Here is an 18486-nt window from a genome sequence, read left to right on the forward strand (position 1 = left end):
TTCCAACTAAGTACCGGGGGAAGCTCTTAAGCTTAGCCCATGATCATCCCAGTGGTTTAACCTTGGGGTGTTTCTGCATGCTCATTTTTTATTGAAACACACATGTAAAGTGTTAAATGGAGGAATGTTTTTGCAGATAGGCTTGTCTTTCGAAGTGGTCTTTTCTAATCCACTAATGTAGAAAGGCTGCTTCAAATTGTCCTCACTAAAAATAACCTATGTTAGCAAAAGCATAGGGAGAAACTTTTTCTGTTACTATAAATTACTTTGATAAAGTGGTTGTCTGTGGTTTTAACCCTGGGGTGTTTCTGCATGCTCATTTTTCATTAAAACACCTATAAAGGGCACTTTCTTCAAATAGGCTTGTCTTTTCAAATGATTATAAAACAGAGGTTTATTCCTTTACAAAACTTAATTTTTACTTGCTTTTCTTCAAAAGTTTGAAAAGAAACAAACTGCTTATCTCTATGTTCTGGACATGTAAAGCCTTCTTTATCTCTAATTCACTGGCTAACAAAGCTGCTTTTGCTGCAGCTTCAAATTGTCCTCACTAAAAGCATAGGGAAAGAACTTTTTAAAACTGGTTGTTACTAAGGGCTTATGGTTTTAACCTTTATTAAAGCACCAATGTAAAAGTGCTACATGGTGGGAAAGCTGTTTGGGGTCTCTTTTTTTAGATAGAGTAAGGCAGTTAAAGGGGAAGAGGGTGGTAGTGAGAGAAGGGGAGGGAGATGGCTCTTGTTTAAAAATCTTGGGACTATAGGATTGGTTCAGGAAAATGTATTCTATGATGCAGCTATAGAACAGCATCTGATTGGTCGGACCCAAAGGCAGAGATAACTAGCCTGAGGGGTTGAGAGCCTTGGGAGCTTTTTCCTCAAGAAATCTCACAAGGGAAAGATCTCTCTCTGACTCAACCATGTGCTGCCTACCTTTGCCTTTTGCAAAGGGCTCTCTTTTCCCTTTTTCTGCCAAGTTCTCTCTTTTAACCTATTTTATATTTTTCAATGTTCTTTTCTTAACCTACCTTTATGTTTAACATTTTAAATGTTTCTTTATTAACCTACCTTTATATTTTTTACCATGTGCTTACTAAACTGTCTCCACTTCATAAAATTCCTTTTTTCTGCCATGTGTTCTTTATATTTAATAAATTTTTTACATTTTTCATTTTTTCTTTAATAACATGCCAAACTAGTCCTTTAAAATCATCTCTCCTACTAAACCTAACTAAACATTTTCTGTTTAATAACCTTTCCTTTTGTCCTCTAAACCTAATCAAAGCTTTCTTTTTTTAATCTTTAAGCTGTCTCACTCTATTCTTTCAACCTTTTTTCTCTCTAATCAACCAAATGTATATAAGCACAAGCAAGCAACATCCCCCCTATTCAAACAAAAAATAATTTTAAAAAAATTTCAAAATGGCCAACTGCACCAAACCTCGGCACCAACGGAAACGGAGGATGGGATATAAGCCCTAAACATGGCATGGAACCTGTCCAAAAATACATGTTGATAAATGCTATTGAACTGTATACTACTATTGCGTGTTTAGTATCTGAAAGAGAAAATGTTCAGAACAAAGGTGTTTTTATCAGTTTAAAAATGGAATGTGTATTAACTTTAACAATCAATATCCCTTTCCTACAATGTAGTTACCTTGATGTATAGAACATGTATATGCAGGATTAGTACCTGCTGCCAGACTGTGTTTTGTGGCTATCGTAATTACATTTAAGCCCATTTCAAGAATCCATTATTAGCTGCAGAACTCCAAGGGGCTTATCTATACACAGGGCCTCTGCCCAATACTTGAACATTTAAATGTTTCTCTAACAGTGGATTTAATTTACCTCAATAGTCCCTGATATTCCTGTTTATGGCAGGTGATAGTCAATTGCAAGTTGAGTCACAAGTAAGGTCGCCATCTTAGAAAACACTAAGTTGCTCATAAATCTCTCTCAGAAAGTCAGGGGCTGGAATTAGTCACTCAACAAACCATCCAGATCCCAAGTCTGCTGTTTAATGGCTGTGAATGCCTTTTATAGGTAAATTTTCCCAATGGACTTTAAGTACAAGCAGTTATTGCTGTTTACATTTATTTACAATAAAATTTGAATTAATTTGCACATTAGGTGTGGTGGCCCTTGCGTCTTAGGCCATGGCTACACTAGAGAGTTGCAGCGCTGCTGAGGGGGTTACAGCGCTGCAACTTAGGACGTGGCCACACTTGCAAAGCACGGCCAGCACTGCAACTCCCTGGTTGCAGCGCTGGCTGTACACCCCGTCGAGCCTCGGGTGTAGCGATTCCAGCGCTGGTGATCCAGCGCTGGTCAGCAAGTGTGGACGCCCACCAGCGCTTTTATTGACCTCCGGGGTATAAGGAGGTATCCCAGAATTCCTGTCCACAACAAACCAGAAGAAAGGGAGAGCTTGGAGTTCAGCCAAACTGCTTATTTAAAAAATAAACACAGCTCCTGTTTGCTGAGCGAGCGAAGGCAGGCAGGGGAATTACTTTGGAATGTTCACAGCTGTTTGCTTGAAGAGAGAAACAGCACTCTCACACGGCAGATGGGGAGGGGGAAGTCCGTGTTGAGCAGTTGCTTATCTGGTCTGACGGGTATTTAGAAGTACATAATTTGCATTTAGTGAATGAGAGAGGAGTGGGGGAAGGGAGTTAGAACTTTTAAAATGATTGAAGGTAGGCACTCTGTGTCTTCCAGTCCTTAGAACTTGCAAGGCAGGGAGCTGAGAACAGTGTCAACTCCAAAAATCCATTCTGTCTGTCTCCTCCACGCTCTCTGTCACATTCCACCCCACCCCCCTCTTTTGAAAAGCACGTTGCAGCCACTTGAATGCTGGGATAGCTGCCCACAATGCACCACTCCCAACAGCGCTGCAAGTGCTGCAAATGTGGCCACACTGCAGCGCTGGCCCTACACAGCTGTACGAACACAGCTGTAAGTACCAGTGCTGCAAAACTGTAAGTGTAGACATGGCCTTAGTAAATTCCCAAGGTGGCTCTTGCCATAACCAGAATATGTGGTTCTGATGAGGCAGAATAGATCCTCTCTCACTCTTTTGCATGACAGCTGCAGTTACTCTTCACTACAGAGCAAAAGTACTGAAAGATGTATGGAGAGGATCTGCTGATCATTCTTATCATGACCATATTTTACAGTTACAGCATTTTCCATTCACATCATTGCCAAGTATTTGTTCAGTACAATTTTCTGTTCTTATTTTAAGTATTACAGCACAGAGATCAGAGCTAGGGGGTTCCATTCTGCAGTAAGCAGTGGGAGACTGTACTTTAATCCATTCAGCTGTCTTAGTTACCATAGCCTGACTATCTACAACACGATAGCTATATTCTATTGGGAGGATGGGCCACCTCCTTAGGAAGAAGAGGCAAGGGGGAAATAAACCAGTGAGGATGGAGGATCACCTGGAAAAAATGGTCTTTCAAAGTTAAATAGCTCCCAGAAAAGCATACTAGGAAGGATTCTCCTAGGAGAGCAAACCCACCTGGAAAGTTCAGTGGGGAGCAGGCAAACATAGAGGAAGCAGTCAGTAGCAAAGAGGCTGGATTTTTATATAAAAGGAGCAAAGGATCCAGGTGGCAGACGTGCTCTTTTGTTTTGTGACCCTGGATCATACGCAAACAGATAAATCATCAAAACATAGGGAAATGGATGTAATAAAGATGTACATTTTTGAGCAGCTATTATACTTTGCTTAAAGTATACTACTACTTGCGCATCACATTCCTGCATAAATAAGATAACAGTATGATAATGCCTGCTAGAAACACAAAAACAGAAAAGGAAAATGGCTTGTTTCCAGTAAAGTTAGTTGGAGAGTACAGGAATCACTTTAATGTGTAATGAAGTATTTATTGAACACTTTGTGATTTTATTTTTTTCAAAAATTACAATGAACAAGACTATAGATTACTGCTGACTTTGAGTTCGCTGCATGTTAATTAGAATTTTCATAATGACTTCAGAATCAATAAGTAGAATTCAGATAGGAATTTCCAAGTATTAAAAAAGACAACTCATATTTTTACAAGTCTGAGTGGTTTCCATTAAGTTTGAAAGAAAGTGGCTATGAAAGAATGATGATTTGTGCCGTATAGAGGTAACGAAAAGCACATAGGGAGTGTATGTATATTATAAACCAAAATAAAAGACAATCTTGGTTTTCCCTTTACATTGCAGACATGTTTGGCTGATTCTAAATAGCTTTTTTTTCTGTTCCAAGATAGCAGAAAGATTTTTCAAGAGCACCTATGGGATTTAGGAACACAAATTCCATTTGAAAGCTAAGTGCTTTTGAAAGCTCCCCCCAGCCATCTTCAATAAGAAGAAAGGCTATCTGGAATTAGCCAAACATGTCTGGTTTTCACTTCACATTGCTCTTTAACCTGAAGACCATGAGCAGTAGACACTTGAGTGCAAGCACTGAAGTTGGTACAAATTATTGTAATGCTACTTGGCCGCCTGTTCTTGCAATCCATGTAACTAACTGGGTAAAATGTTATAGAAAATATCTAGTTTATTTTATTGGAAGGATAAAATGTGCATGTTGAGAATTAAAAAAAAAAAAAAAAGTAAAATTTTAGAATCTTTGCTATAGAACTGGATTAGTGCACCTCAACTGAGTGATTGTTCAATGCCAGTATGATGTTACAGCATTTGTACTCATATTCCAGTCACTTTTATGAGCCAATGTGAACTGTGTGAAGTGCACTGTCTATTCATTTTTTGAGCATCTTGGAGGAAGAGTTTCCAAAAGAGCTCAGCTCCCATTTAGACACTAAAGTAAGTGGGTACTGAGCTCTTTTTAAAAACCTAGCTAATATGTTGAGCTATTTTGAAAGTCTGGCTAGAATGGGAAAAGGAGAGTTGCTTGATGCGGAGCACTTCTGAAAATCTGGCTCCGTTCCTTGATATTTTGTACAGGAGCAACTAGTGTTAATGGAAGGGACTGAAGCAATCAATTATTCTACAAATGCCCAGTAATGCTAGAGAATGTGAGTATATACTAGACAAAATATATTTCCAGAGAATAAAAGCAGCAATAAGACAAGACCAAAAGGCAGACGGGCACGTGTTAGGCTGGTGAGGCCCTCAGGCGGAGATGTGTTTTTGTCAAACAGCAAATCAATTGAGGGAAAGGAGTTGTCGTCTCAGATTTTTGCATATGGATTATTTCCCTCCAAGACTCAGCAATATTCAATTTGCTAATGCTTTTGAAAGGTAATATGAGCTGGCAAGAAAGACAAATAATTGTGAACTTTGATAACTTAACATCCTTTTTTCTATAAAAGCTGTTCCAAGACGGGATTCCTCCTCTCTTTATGAAGGTATCAGGGGAGAAGAGAGAACACTGTTCCTTAGTGAAAGGAATGCTGTCTGAGAAACCCTGACTTAAAGCATGGGTTTAAGTAAATCATTTTTATAATCAGCTAAACTGACCTGTGTTATCCATGGTATCTGCTGGGCCTATTGAAGTCTGCTTTCTGTCTTAAGAATAGACCTCAGATCTGGTTTCCGGCAGGAAACAGCTCTCCTGGACCATGCAGCTGTTTTCTTTCAGCAATGTTTCCTGGCTGCAGTGCTGCAGGTTGTGTTTACTCCTCGCCCTCTTCCGCCCACTAAAGAAATAACACTCTCCATGGTCTAGTGTGGGGATCTAGACTGATCTAGCTATACTGGTACTTTTAGTCCAGCACAAAGAAATTTACAACGTTCTTGACAGATGCCTGCAAGTGTCTATTCATGCAGAAAATATTAAATGTGACATGGGAAGCCTCCCGAGCCACACTCAGTCAGCTTGAGTAACTAGAGAAAATTAAAAAAAAAAAAAGTAGATGCCATCATGAGACACCTAATGCTAAAAGCATCTTACTTCTTTCTAAAATACTCAATTTCTTATTACATGCTTGGGTTTTCAATGTGAATGCAAAAAGAGCTTCTAATTCAGGCTTCAGCAGTTTGGCGCTATGTAGAAAGAACTGCCTGCAATCAACGTTACTAAAATCTTTTGATAGCCCTGCGTTTCACCCCCTAAAGAGCACTTACCTTACACAGACTGCTGTTCCTGGTTGTGTTCATGGAATTGTTACAAAGTCATAAATGGACGAAGTTTACTGAACCTTATAACTTGTGGGATGAGGAAGAGGGCACTGCTCTGACTAAGATCTGATGTAGTCATGAAATGCTAAAGCAGTTAACATGCAGCTCTAGTGAAAGCTGACAGTAGACACTGGACTCTCAGAGTCTGATGAGGTTTGGGGCACAAAACTGCATCATATCTAAGAGAAAATACATCCTAGGCAGGTAATTTAAAGGAATACACAGAAGATTTTTTAAATTTGTGGGTTTTTTTTTTTAAAACACTTGTTTATTTTTTGCTTATGAAAAAAATCAATAGTTTCAAGTTTGGTCTTCCAGCTTTCTTGGGTCCCATCTTGAGAGCTCACAATAGATTTGCTTTGCGAGATCTCATGCCTGAGAAATCATGGTATCAATTATTTGAAATAATGTATGTGTTTCATTAAACAGGTGTTCTAAAGCAGCAGCTAAAAATAAAATTTCCCCTCACAATTACTCCACTTTCACACGGACTCTTCAGATCAATTTCACAAGTGATTTAGTCAAAGCCTTCTAGGGTAGACAAGCCCTAAGTTGAGTTTCCAATATAAAAAGCCATCTCTGTACATCATAAAGCAGCACAACACAGGAACCTAATGTTTCCTTTTGCAGAAGGGACGTTTTTCCCTTTTAAGACATACTCCTATGCTATTCTGATGTCACTCATTTTGCAGCTCCTTGTTCCCCCAAAATTTAAATTGACAAATCACGTACACTATGGGCAAAGCAGAAATAAGAATCACAAGCATTGTTCTACACTAGCTTCATTCTTTCATTTTTAGCAAACATACAAAGCATTTAAAAGCACAGGCAGCTTAACCACTACAATCATCTCTCGTGTCAATACAGAAAAACTCGTGTGTGTGCGCTTTAAATAATTTCTTGGTGTGTATTTAGCACAAAAAAGTATATATTTAAACTTTTATTTAAAGAGAAGTCTGTACATTTTATTGACATACAGACTCTCTAAACAGTCTATTTAAGAGAAATAGGAAGATTTAAAAAATACAAACTGTTAAAGTTTTTGTAACTTGCATTCAGTGTAAAAACTCTGAGGTATAAACAGAAAACCAAAAGTCTGTAAAGTTAAGTACATTTCCAATCCCACAGTGCAGAAAACAAAAAACTCATAACAATGGTATTCACTCTACATTTACAACAGAGAAGTGTTCCCATGTCTCATCCTGCACATACATATCTCCTCCATATAAATCCATTTGAGAATTTTTTATACAAAGATATTTGACATCCATTTTCCTACATAAATACATAGTTTTCATGACTGAACACATAACAGTTGAATAATCTGACTGTCAAAAGCACAAATATAATCTTTCTATAAAACAAAAATTAAAGTTTCCAATGGCAGTGTTTTAAAAATCTGAAATCCTAATAATGATAATCTTATATTCTAAGATAACTGCTGCCCATAAAATGCATGGGTTGTACTACTTCGTAGAGGGATTATTGCATACATATTTGAGACTCTTGATTTTCGATTACAGTAATTTAATCCATAGTTTGAAAGACGTGAGTGCAAGACAGCCAGTTCTGGCAAGTGCTAGTTTTAAGAAGGCTCATATGCACTATGAAAATAAGTGTAGTGCTAGTGTATTTAAAAAAAATATTGCAAGCTTGAATTACTTAATAGTCTTCACTATTAAGACTTAAGGCAACCATGACTTGAAAAGCTTCAGTTTGGCATCCAGCTCCATCATCTTTCCCCTGATCAGTGTATTTCATTTTAGCAGACCAATCTTGGTTCATAACAGTTAGAGAAGCAAGAAAAGGGAGAGGATCTGCTGTCCATAAGGAATATAAATCAGTGCAAAAGTTTAAGACTCCTCTTTAGCAATCCAGTTAAACATTCCTGATTACTATGAGCTGATCAATCAGATGCAAGTTTCCTAACACACAGTATTATTAACCCTTTCACCAAAGTAAAGGCTTTTATGACTGACTTCCATCTTGTGGATTATTTTCGGCATTAAAGGGTGCAAAATGATCGTAGATATGATATTTCATAAAGAGTAAAAACTTGGATTTTACTAAGTGCACTTATCTGTATTAAAAAAATGAGAATATACACAATAGAGCAAGAAGTTTATGACAGGCATTTCTTATATGGCTTTTTCACTGAGGTACTGTTATGCCAAAATCCAGCAACTGGATTCTAATACTCAGCTTTCACATGAAGGCCACATTCATAATTAATGTATGCCACAAGTTTATAAAACAAGTCCAGCTTTACTGTAGGGGTATAAAACTATTTTTTCCTATTAGCAGAGAACGTATAAGCTACAAAAAGCCTCGAAAGGCAAATGGCATCAAGCTGGGAGATGAGCATGAAGTCCTACTACATTTGAGAGGAGATTCTTCTGGTAAATTTGAGACTTTCAATCTGACCATTATCTATTATTAGCAGCAAACATCTAGGATTTAATACATCATGGCAGCAGGACTCTATTGCATGATGGGTATGAGAAGTAAGACTAGTGATGTGAAGTGCCCTTGTGACTGACTGGTCTTTAAGCTAAGCACAAGCCATGGCTGAAAACAGCCGAACTGCCCATTACAATACCACATGGAAAATAAAATTCTGTAGGCCAAGAAGGAATAATTGATCAGAACAGAAGCGGATGACCAACTCACAATTCCAACTTATGACGTAATAGGTATAGAGGAATAAGCCCTGGGTACTATGGATGGTCTTTTCTCAGCTTCAAAGAATGAAGGATTAGACTTGTTTGCATATGAGTATTTACAATTCTCCACCTTTCCCCAGTTTACCACTTGTGGAGAAAGATTATGCAAAGTCAGTTTAACTAACTACTTCCAATAAAGTTGTAATCACCTTAGTGGTTATGCAGAAGTTTGTATCAAGGACATAAGTTAGAGAGAAATAGCTTAATTCCTTATGACAGATAGCCATTTTATATTTCATTTTTTTCTTGACATATATTACAGAACAGCCATTTCACAACAAAGCAGTGTCTCTCTCGAACCCATGTAAAATCTTCTGCAGTAAACACTGCTAGATTGAAATGGAAGTATATCGATGTCTTTCCACGGACTATATAAAATATTAATTATGATAGCTGGTTCTTTCTGTGCTAAAGATCTAGGTTAAGATTTTAGCATATTGGCTGAAGTCAGATGCAGACACTTGAAGGGAAGAATTTCATCATTAGGATACAGCATAACATTTAAACCTAAAGTTTAACATGTACAACTCTCACTGAAATTTGTGCCAATACTTTAATTTCTCAGTTTGAGTCATGTCAAATCACTTCACTTAAATCAACGAATTCATCATCTCTCTTGGCCAAGTCATCCTCATCTTCCAAGTCTTTCCAGGTACTGGTGGGCAGAACTGGCTTGAGAGAATGTCTCTGAAGCAAAGCAAATGGAAACAAGGATGACAAACGGGCAGAATTTCTCAGCATTGGAAGAGCTTCCCTGCCTTGAGGGACTGTCAGACTATGTTTTTCATCCATTTTCTTCTGTAAGCTCTGAACTTCCTCTATCATGTCCAAGATTTTAGTTGCAGTGGCTACTGTACCACCGCCAAGCAGCTGTGCTTCGGGAATCCATCGTAAATATCGCTGTGTCCAAACTTTGATTCCTGGCCCATCAATGTGAGGCAGCAGAAGTCCATGAAAGTCAACAGGTTTACAGTGCCAGCTATCGTAGAATTCTGTAAAGTTATTATGAAGCTCATCTGAAGAATTTATCAGTTTGCTAATTCTTTTGCCCAGGATGTTTTTAATAAAGTGATCAGTTTCCTCCCTGAAAAATCCTCTTTTTGGCGAAGATTTTGTTTGTGTCAGTGGCAAAGAAAGCTGTCGTTGATGCTTAAAAAAAAGTAAAGAAATAAATTAATAAATGCACTGAGGTAAACTGCTCTAGAACTATATTCTAAATTGAAGCCAACATCTGAAATGAGCCACGTTATACAAGTTATATTCAAATAATGCTAAATTACTAAGACACCTACTGGCAAACAAAGCCCTGCTGGTTTATTATTTAACTTCTCATTGTTTAACCCATACATTTGTCTGCTGTGTATATGGTCGATGTTATAATATACCAACTACTGAGGCAGCCAATGCACCAAGTCAGAGGAAAAAAAGTCCCTGTTTGTGTCAGCCTGGTTTCATAAGACTTAGTACTATACTAGTTTTGTTGCCTTGTACTGAAATTCAATCTTATTTGATCTCCAATTATAGCAACTCAGTATCACTGGGGCATGGTCTTTTTTTCAGCAAAATAAGAAGCAGATTTTAAAAGCACTTTTAGGGAGCTGCAGAGATTAAAAGTGATAAAACAACTCCAGTAAAGCACTGATTTCAAGCAGCCCATGCACACTAAAGAAAATTTATATTTTCACACTGTTCAGCCTCCAAATTGAAGTTTCTCAGTATAATGATGTAGCTGTCCAGATACACATCATAGTTATTTGTTGAGCAGTCAGTGGTCTTAGTACAGAACAGAACGTTTAGCTTCAGCCCCAGACCGAGGAAATTTACCATGAAAAACTCCTAGCTAGACACCATGCCATGCCATGAGAGAAACCAAGTATATATTATATGAATTTTTACTACCCTATAATAAAAAGAACAACCTGGGTGCCATGACAATCTTTAAAAATACTCTAACAGACCCATTAGTTACCAGATCAAACTCAGATTAAGGTAATCAATCAGATTTAAAATTAGCTATGCATTTAGATTAGATGTTTCATGAACCACAGCAAAGCAAGTCTAACAGTGTCTATTAAATAGACTGGCAATAAATGCTTTGGCACTACAATAAGCAATATATTGAAGTTATCACTACACTTACCCTTTTGCCAATTAATGATCCATACATAGTAGCCCAGGTTAGGTCTTCCATCTAAGTGTTTCTGCATTCATTTGCAGTGGTAGGAGGCAGATCAAATAGAACTGCTTCTTGCTAGTGCAAGAAGAGGTCTCAGAAACCTTAAGATTCTATTGTGGGCTTATAAATCTCACTAAATACAGTGTAAGTTTTGGCTCCAAGTATATTTGTCTCAAATATAAATGACTTGCACAAATGTATTTTTATGGTTTCTGAATGAAGTTGATCAAACATCTTACTTTGAATCGTGTAGTTTTCCGCTGACTTTTGTCTAGTTTTGGCTTCTCCACATAAAGAGGGTTGTTGAGCAAAACCTGCGCTTTAGATTCAAACTGCACAGACCAATCCCAAACTGTGAGAAACCTGAAATGGCTGCTTTGTGCCCTGTGGCCTTCTCCAGACTGCCAAAACAAATAGATCAATTAGTTAGAGGTGGCCAAGAACACAATTCCACAAGACGCTTAAGGTGAAATCAGAATCTTAGACAAAGCTCTATATACTCTGCAGCAAGCTGGACAATTCTGCAGCTAAATCCCTGGATTCTGCAGTAAACGCAGATAAAATTAAAAAAAAAACACAAAGGTTTTTAAATATAGAAATTAATGCAGTCTATATAGTAACCTCTGTTTATTCTGGTATTAACCATTTTATTTTCAACTGTCTCACTATTGAGTTTTTAGCATGCCAGGTTATTGCAGTGAAAATCCTTAATTGCATCCTGAAGGTTGTCAAAAGGGAAACTGGAGGTTTAAAAGCTAAGTAGGAGACTGACAGAGCTTGTGCCACCTGGGAGACAGTTTAGGATTGTGAGACAAGCATATTAAAAGGTGTGTCTGCTAAAATGATAATGTTGCCAACTGAATTATATTTTAAACATCACAGTTAACTCTCCAGATAGATGAATGGGATACTGCATATCAGCTATTTTTTCAGGCTGTTTGTAGACTTAAAGAGACATGCATTGATTCACAGTTGGTTCATGTTTTCAAGGTTTTCTACTATCAAGGGAGCTACACGAAATGTTCAAGAAGTGAAGTGTGCATTCTTGAGCACAATTCTACAGCAAGTAAATTCTGTGGCCGTGGAATACGGAGCAGCCAGTCCACAGCCGTAACAGCCCTAGACATTTTTTAAAGATACTTTAGTTATTCTTAAAATCTTGAACTTCCCATAAATAAATACCTATTTTGATAGAACAGTAGCAACAAAAAGATCTATAGCACTGTGTTTGAAACTTTATAGATATTAATCTTAACACTCCTGCTCAAGTATCTGACTTTTACAGTTTGATGACACCAAAGAGATGAAATGACTTACCCAAAGCCACGAGTCAATGGCAGAATCAGGATCAGAACTCAACACCTCCAAATCCCCCACCCTGTGTTCATTCATCTAGATCACACTGCCCTCAAATTTTTTTTGGAAACATAATTTTGTAGCTAATTCTAATGCCACTCAATTTTTATTAAATATTATCCAAACTGTTGGCAAAAGGGTTGTCTAGCACACCATGTCTCCAAAAGTACACCCTTACCATGTTAGTGTCCTTTTGATGCTGTGAATTGAAGAAGAAGGTGCTAAAAATAGGTATATAGAGACTGTCTGATAAGACAGTTAAGTAAGTCTCAGTGAACTCAAATGCCGGAGGATACTGTTGTACCAACTGCCAAACACAATCTAAGAAGAGCAGAAAAACAGGAGCCTAAATAAAAAGAAATGGTAAATCAATTTCAGGGGAAAAAAATAGACACCACATATTGGCCTATCATGCAGATGGTATACTTCTAAATAATTTGAATGTCTCCAAATACAAACCTATCTAAAAACAGCAATCTGGATTTATAGTGAATTGTGTTGAACTGTTTAACCCACTTATTTTGTCTAAGATAGTGGTCTCCAACCTTTTTACGCACAGCCCTTTTTGAATTTAAGTGAAACCCAGGATCTACTCAGCCCCTTCCCCGATGCCCCCTTCATTCCATTCCCCCCCCCGTCACTTGCTCTCCCCCACCCTCACTCATTTTCACTGGGCTGGGACGGGGGTTGGGATCCGGAAGGGGGTGTGGGCTCTGGGCTGAGGGGTTCAGAGTGTGAGGGGACTCCAGGCTGAGCCTGGGGGGCTGGGGTGCAGGAGCAGGTGACGGGTGCAAACTCTGGGAGGGAGTTTGGGTGTAGGAGGGGGCTCCATGCTGGGGCAGTGTTGGGGTACAGGAAGGGGTGCAGGCTCTGGGAGGGGAGCCAGGGATGGGGGAGGGGCACAGGAGTGGGTACGGTGTGCTGGCTCCAGGAGGGGTCTCAGGGCTGGGGTGTGGGCTCCCTCTGGGCAGCACTTACCTTGGGCGGCTCCTGATCAGCCCACCCTGCTCCCAGGGGTGGGGGTGGGGGGGGGTACGCGGCTCCCCTCTCTGCAGGCACTGCCCCTGCAGCTCCCATTGGCCCCAATGCCCTGTTCCCAACCAATGGGAGCTGAGGGGGTGGTGCTTGCACGTAGGAGCAGTGCACAGAGGGAGACCCCTGCCCTCCCCCAGGGCACTGCTGGCCGCTAATGGGAGTGGTGTGGGGCTGGCCGCCAGGGAGCCTGCCTTAGAGGCTGCCCTGTTACACCACCGGACTTTTAGCGGCCAGAGATTGTGATCGACTGGTTCGTGACCACTGGTCTAAGACAAAGCATAGTTTGCTCTTTGCCGACACATACAGTTTAAAATTTTCTTATGCCAATTGCTAATCTTAGATTAACAATTTGTCTTTTTGCACCAGACATGAAATGCATTAGCTTGTGAAGGAAAATGTAGGTCTGCCAGCACCACTGGATTAGCAGTGAAAGCTAGAGATTAGTTTGGATCAAGAGTCACTGGAAGCTATGCTAAAAAGTTTCAAAAGCTATAGATTCCCTTCTCCTGATAAAAAACAACACCATTAGCTTATTCCTAGAACTCAGACTACATGGGGAAACTAAATGGTAGTCAATTCAGAGATCTAATTAAATCCATATTAAAAGTCAATATTGCATGGAATCCTAAAACTGTGGATGTTTCAAATCACTCCCCTGCTTGATTAGTTAACTCTATGCTCTCTACTATTTCAGAAAAACAACACTGGAGTGTTTTGCTACACCTCCTTCAAAAACAGGAACTCCATTCTAAAGCGTGCAATCAGACAGGCATATTTACGGTGGAATTGTCACCTCTGGAGCATGCTGTACTGCAAGTTTATGAATGATGAAATACTTACCTAAAAAAAAAAAAAAAATCATCACACTAATCTGTTTAAGATGTGTATTGTAACCCAGTGAATAGCGATATTCTAAGATAACACGTCATCAAGGTAAACTTTTTAGAAGTTATTTCCCAGTGGAATAAAGACTAGACAATGAAGGATCTGCAATCCATAAGGCAAGATTTACAATTAAGATATCTTCCAAGCAGACACCATAAGCCCAAACACCCAACATCAACCCTCACAGTGAACAAACTTAGTGAAGCTGCACATAACCAAGAGTCAAAAAACATACCTCCTCTTTGTCGTTTTGACGTAAATGGTTGCAGCGATCCAAAAAACAATGTCCTCCCATTACCCACTCTTTCTGAATAAGGCTCTGAAAGCCAAACTTTGTTCTGTAGTGTGAATCCATCATCACTTGAACTAGACTGGAGATCACACAGCACAGGTCAGAGGCATTCTCCTCTAGAAAATAATATTGAAAAGACAAAAACTGGTCACATTGGTAATGCATATTGCTCCCTTCACCATTCAAATGCTTGTTCACATTAGTTTGGCGTGACTGATGCTTATGGAAATATAATTTTGATGAAAAAATTTGCTAAGATTTGTTTAGACTTGGATGCCTAAGGAAGAGACTTTTTAGAGGTGCTCAATACCCACTGCACTGGTAGTGTCCTTACAAAAAGGGATGTTAATAGGTAACTTTAGGTAAGTACTGTTCTATTTCATGGTCTGATTCCATGGTCTTCTGTTGCACACTGAAAATCATCCTGGTATCTAAGCATCTAAAACTTGCTCTTGCATTTTCTAAGAAAAATTAGCCATGTTTAAATAAATTGGTACTCTCTCTCCTTCAAAAATGGCTCTATTGTATTTAACAATTTGTTAATTCAAGGAAATTTAGTGTGACGCCTAAAAAGCTCATGTCAGGCCAAGCTACAATTGCCCTAGAAAAATACATTTACTAGTCAGCTTATGAAAAAAACCCAATTCATACATTTCGTATTTTACACAGAACTAGACACACTGATGATCCACGCTGGTTCACAGCTCTAGCTCACTTACTGAAGCCTTAATATCAAACATGATCTTCAAAAGAGTATTCAAAGTTTGTATGTATCAATTCTGGCTTCTGCTGCTTTCCAGCAGGGAGAGAGACACTAAACACTAGATGCTTGAGGGACTCTCCCAAGTAGTTACTCTGCTTTGCCCCCACGTGCTTTAACCCCTACACTCAATCCAAACGTTCATGATGTAAAAAGATGACAGAGGCGGTAATGATGGAGGGCTGGATGAGGAGGGGACAGATGGCAAAAGGGAACAACTAAAGGGAAGAGACATGGGAGGAAGGAGAGAGTCATGGAACAAGGTGTATACCAAATTGTGCCTCATTCATTTCACTTTGTAATATCCCCTTGCCTGCCATACTGTCTTGTCTACTAGATTGCAGGCTTTTTGTGGCAAATACCTGTCTATGCCTTTGAGACATGCAGCATGTTTGCTAGCACTCAATACATTTGTATACTTTGAACTGTTGTATTCTCTCTAATACCTTCTCTCAATTATTTAACACAAATAACTCCCTCATTTAATATTTTCAATATAAAAGACAGAGCTCCCAGTCTCAGTTTATGTTATTTTAAGAGTTGACCCACAATTCGAGGAACCTAACATGTCTGGGAAAGTCTACTTTGCCATTAAATACACAGATATTTAATGGACTAAGCTTTAGATTATAGACAGTACAGTTAGGGCTTGATCCTGTACATCATATACTGCTCACTGGTGACTACATGTGCATGTAAATGCAACAACTATTCTCAGAATGGCCATGTACCAGATAAACGTACTCGGTCCTTTCTGCATAGGCCGAATTAAGCCACTATCCCTTGTACAACATTCACAATGACAATAAAATAAACATGTTGTTATTTGAGCAAACTCTGGTACACACACAGTGAATAGATTCGACTTTCCAACTTTTATTCAGAAGTCTGTATAACTATATTAGGGAGTTAAAGTTAAACAAAGTTGTTAGACCAAAAAGCATTAATGAAAAAAAATCTCTTGATTCAAATGTAACAGTCCTTTAATAATTCCTCTTCACCCCCTTCAAGTGATTCCCTCACAGGCTGAGACTACACATGCCAAATCTCAAATAAAGGACACACCAGTTGCAGTACAGATGGAAGTTTTGTATATGAAGTGCCACAACATTAAATATAGCAGATGGGTATGAATTTTAAACTCTGCTTACCATTATTTCCCCTTCCTTATATATATTATATAATATTTAAGGGTGTATCTTAAATTCAGTACATTTCTCAAGGTGGTAGGTGGGTGAGAGGAATAAAGAGAAGATTTATCTGATATGATCATCTCTTGATGAAAGATTCTTACCTACAAGGAGAACGTTTGTGTTCTGTCCTTCCAGATATTCAGCCACCTCTATTGCTTTTTTCAGACATCGCCTAATGTGGTATGGAGAAATAAGACAAAACTAATATTCTCAAATGTGGTTTTTAACTAGCTAAGTTTAAGCAGCATTATGACAGTTCATATATATTTTCAGTGATCTGTTACATTAGTTTCCCCTGAAAAAACTACCATGCCAATCAGAAGCAAGTTTGGGTAGAGCAGATTCCTTAAATCGAGTTTGTGTTTTAGATGGTCTCTCTCAAATTTTATCCAATTACAATTCATGTTTTAAATTTAATCTTTGGGATCAGAAGTTTTCTTGTTTTCTGATTTCACAAAAAACTTTCGATTTCCAATGTGCACATTTTTGAAGAGTAGTTTTATATTTCCAGTTTATAATTATCTTTCTGTTGTAGGCATTCATAGCACATTAATATATCTAGCCTTCAAGTAGAGTTTACTTCCTTCTGGCCTTTTTCTAACTGCGCGTTATAAAGAATTATTATTGTGGAGTACCAGAACTCTATACATGCTTTACATTGAGAGCAATATAGGAATCCTCAACAAGCTTGAAAGGTAGAAAAATATTTTCTGTAAGAGTTTGGGGATGGTGATTAACCAAAGCCTCTGAATACGCAAATAAAAATCAAACTTTTCCACATTAGGGACAGTATTTTCTTCCAAGGAAGAACAAGTGGGATTTTTTAAAAAGGGAAAGGAAATACAAAAACATTTTGGAGACGTTTTGGGTAAGTTCAAACCTATCTTTAAAGTTAGTGACTTATTACACTGGCACACAGAGGTGAGATTCTTGCAAATGAGCCAGCATAAATTAGTACTTTCATCTTCAGTGTCTATTTTGTCATATTGCTTTATTCAAAAGTCTGGATCCCAGAATGAAGAGACTGCTTGCTGAAGTGCCAAGAATCTGCAGAGCAAACTGGGCCAAGTAAGGGAAATTGCTTCTTTTCAAGAGTGAGGATGTGAATTTGGCTAGAAGTTTGCATTTGGTTTGACTGTGTTTATCACTAGAAGTTATGCTCACACATTAATGCATGCAGGTTGAAAAATTTTTGTATAACTCCTCACAGGCAACCCAGAAAGGGGAAATGCAATCCAGCAAAGAGGAGAAGAGAGTGCAAACAATGTATCATACTACTCCTTCGGTTGTGGGGTGAGATCAGGGGGTGGGGAAGGAGGAGGAACAGGATTTTAGTATCCTTAGAGGTAATGTCTCCAACCACTGTCACTGTTTTCCAAGTTTTTGGTCCATCTCCAATAAAGAAAAATGTGTTATATATCTGATCGTACTTACTTCTCAACTTTAGACAAAGGAATTCTATAAACACAGATGGATACTACAGAGGAGATTTCAAGAGATCAGGACAGGTTTTCCATATTCTGGAGTTCAGGATCAGAGATGTTTGGAAACCCAAGAAGTTGGATATTTCAAATTCTCACATGGTTTTCCCCACTGTTTCAGACCTTCCTTTTAATAGAAAATTGCTTTTAAGTTAGAAATGTTGCCAATTTGCGTATTTCGCCAGTTGTTGCTTTGCAGTCTTAACCTCAGTTTCCACAATTTTACTGGTGCTGAGCAGCAGCAACTCATGTCAAAAACTTAAATTTTCTGAGACAGATTCCATTAGCATCTTCTACTGAAGACAGACTTTTGCAGGACACCCAGCTTCACATGCAGTAGAATTTCTTTTGTTTAAGGCCTTGTCTACATATAAAGCTTACAAAAAATTACCTACAGTTTTAATCACTGGTTCAGGTGATCTGGAGTTGATGCTATAGCTAC

The 18486-nt window shown here is 38.5% G+C and overlaps 1 protein-coding gene across 1 annotated transcript in view; it reads right to left on the reverse strand.

Moving 5' to 3' along the window:
• Positions 1–7070: 7070 nt before the first annotated feature.
• MTMR12 (myotubularin related protein 12) overlaps positions 7071–18486 on the reverse strand; it is a 76023-nt gene continuing 64607 nt past the window's right edge. Inside the window, exons 12-16 of the mRNA XM_050944672.1 lie at positions 16665–16735; positions 14554–14726; positions 12577–12744; positions 11282–11443; positions 7071–10015 (exon numbers count right to left, since the gene is read on the reverse strand). Coding sequence (XP_050800629.1) covers positions 9443–10015; positions 11282–11443; positions 12577–12744; positions 14554–14726; positions 16665–16735 — 1147 coding nt within the window. The 3' untranslated portion in view covers positions 7071–9442. The remainder of the gene's footprint in view (positions 10016–11281; positions 11444–12576; positions 12745–14553; positions 14727–16664; positions 16736–18486) is intronic.

The sequence above is a fragment of the Gopherus flavomarginatus genome, chromosome 3 (assembly GCF_025201925.1).
Source record: "Gopherus flavomarginatus isolate rGopFla2 chromosome 3, rGopFla2.mat.asm, whole genome shotgun sequence".
NCBI lineage: Eukaryota > Metazoa > Chordata > Testudines > Testudinidae > Gopherus > Gopherus flavomarginatus.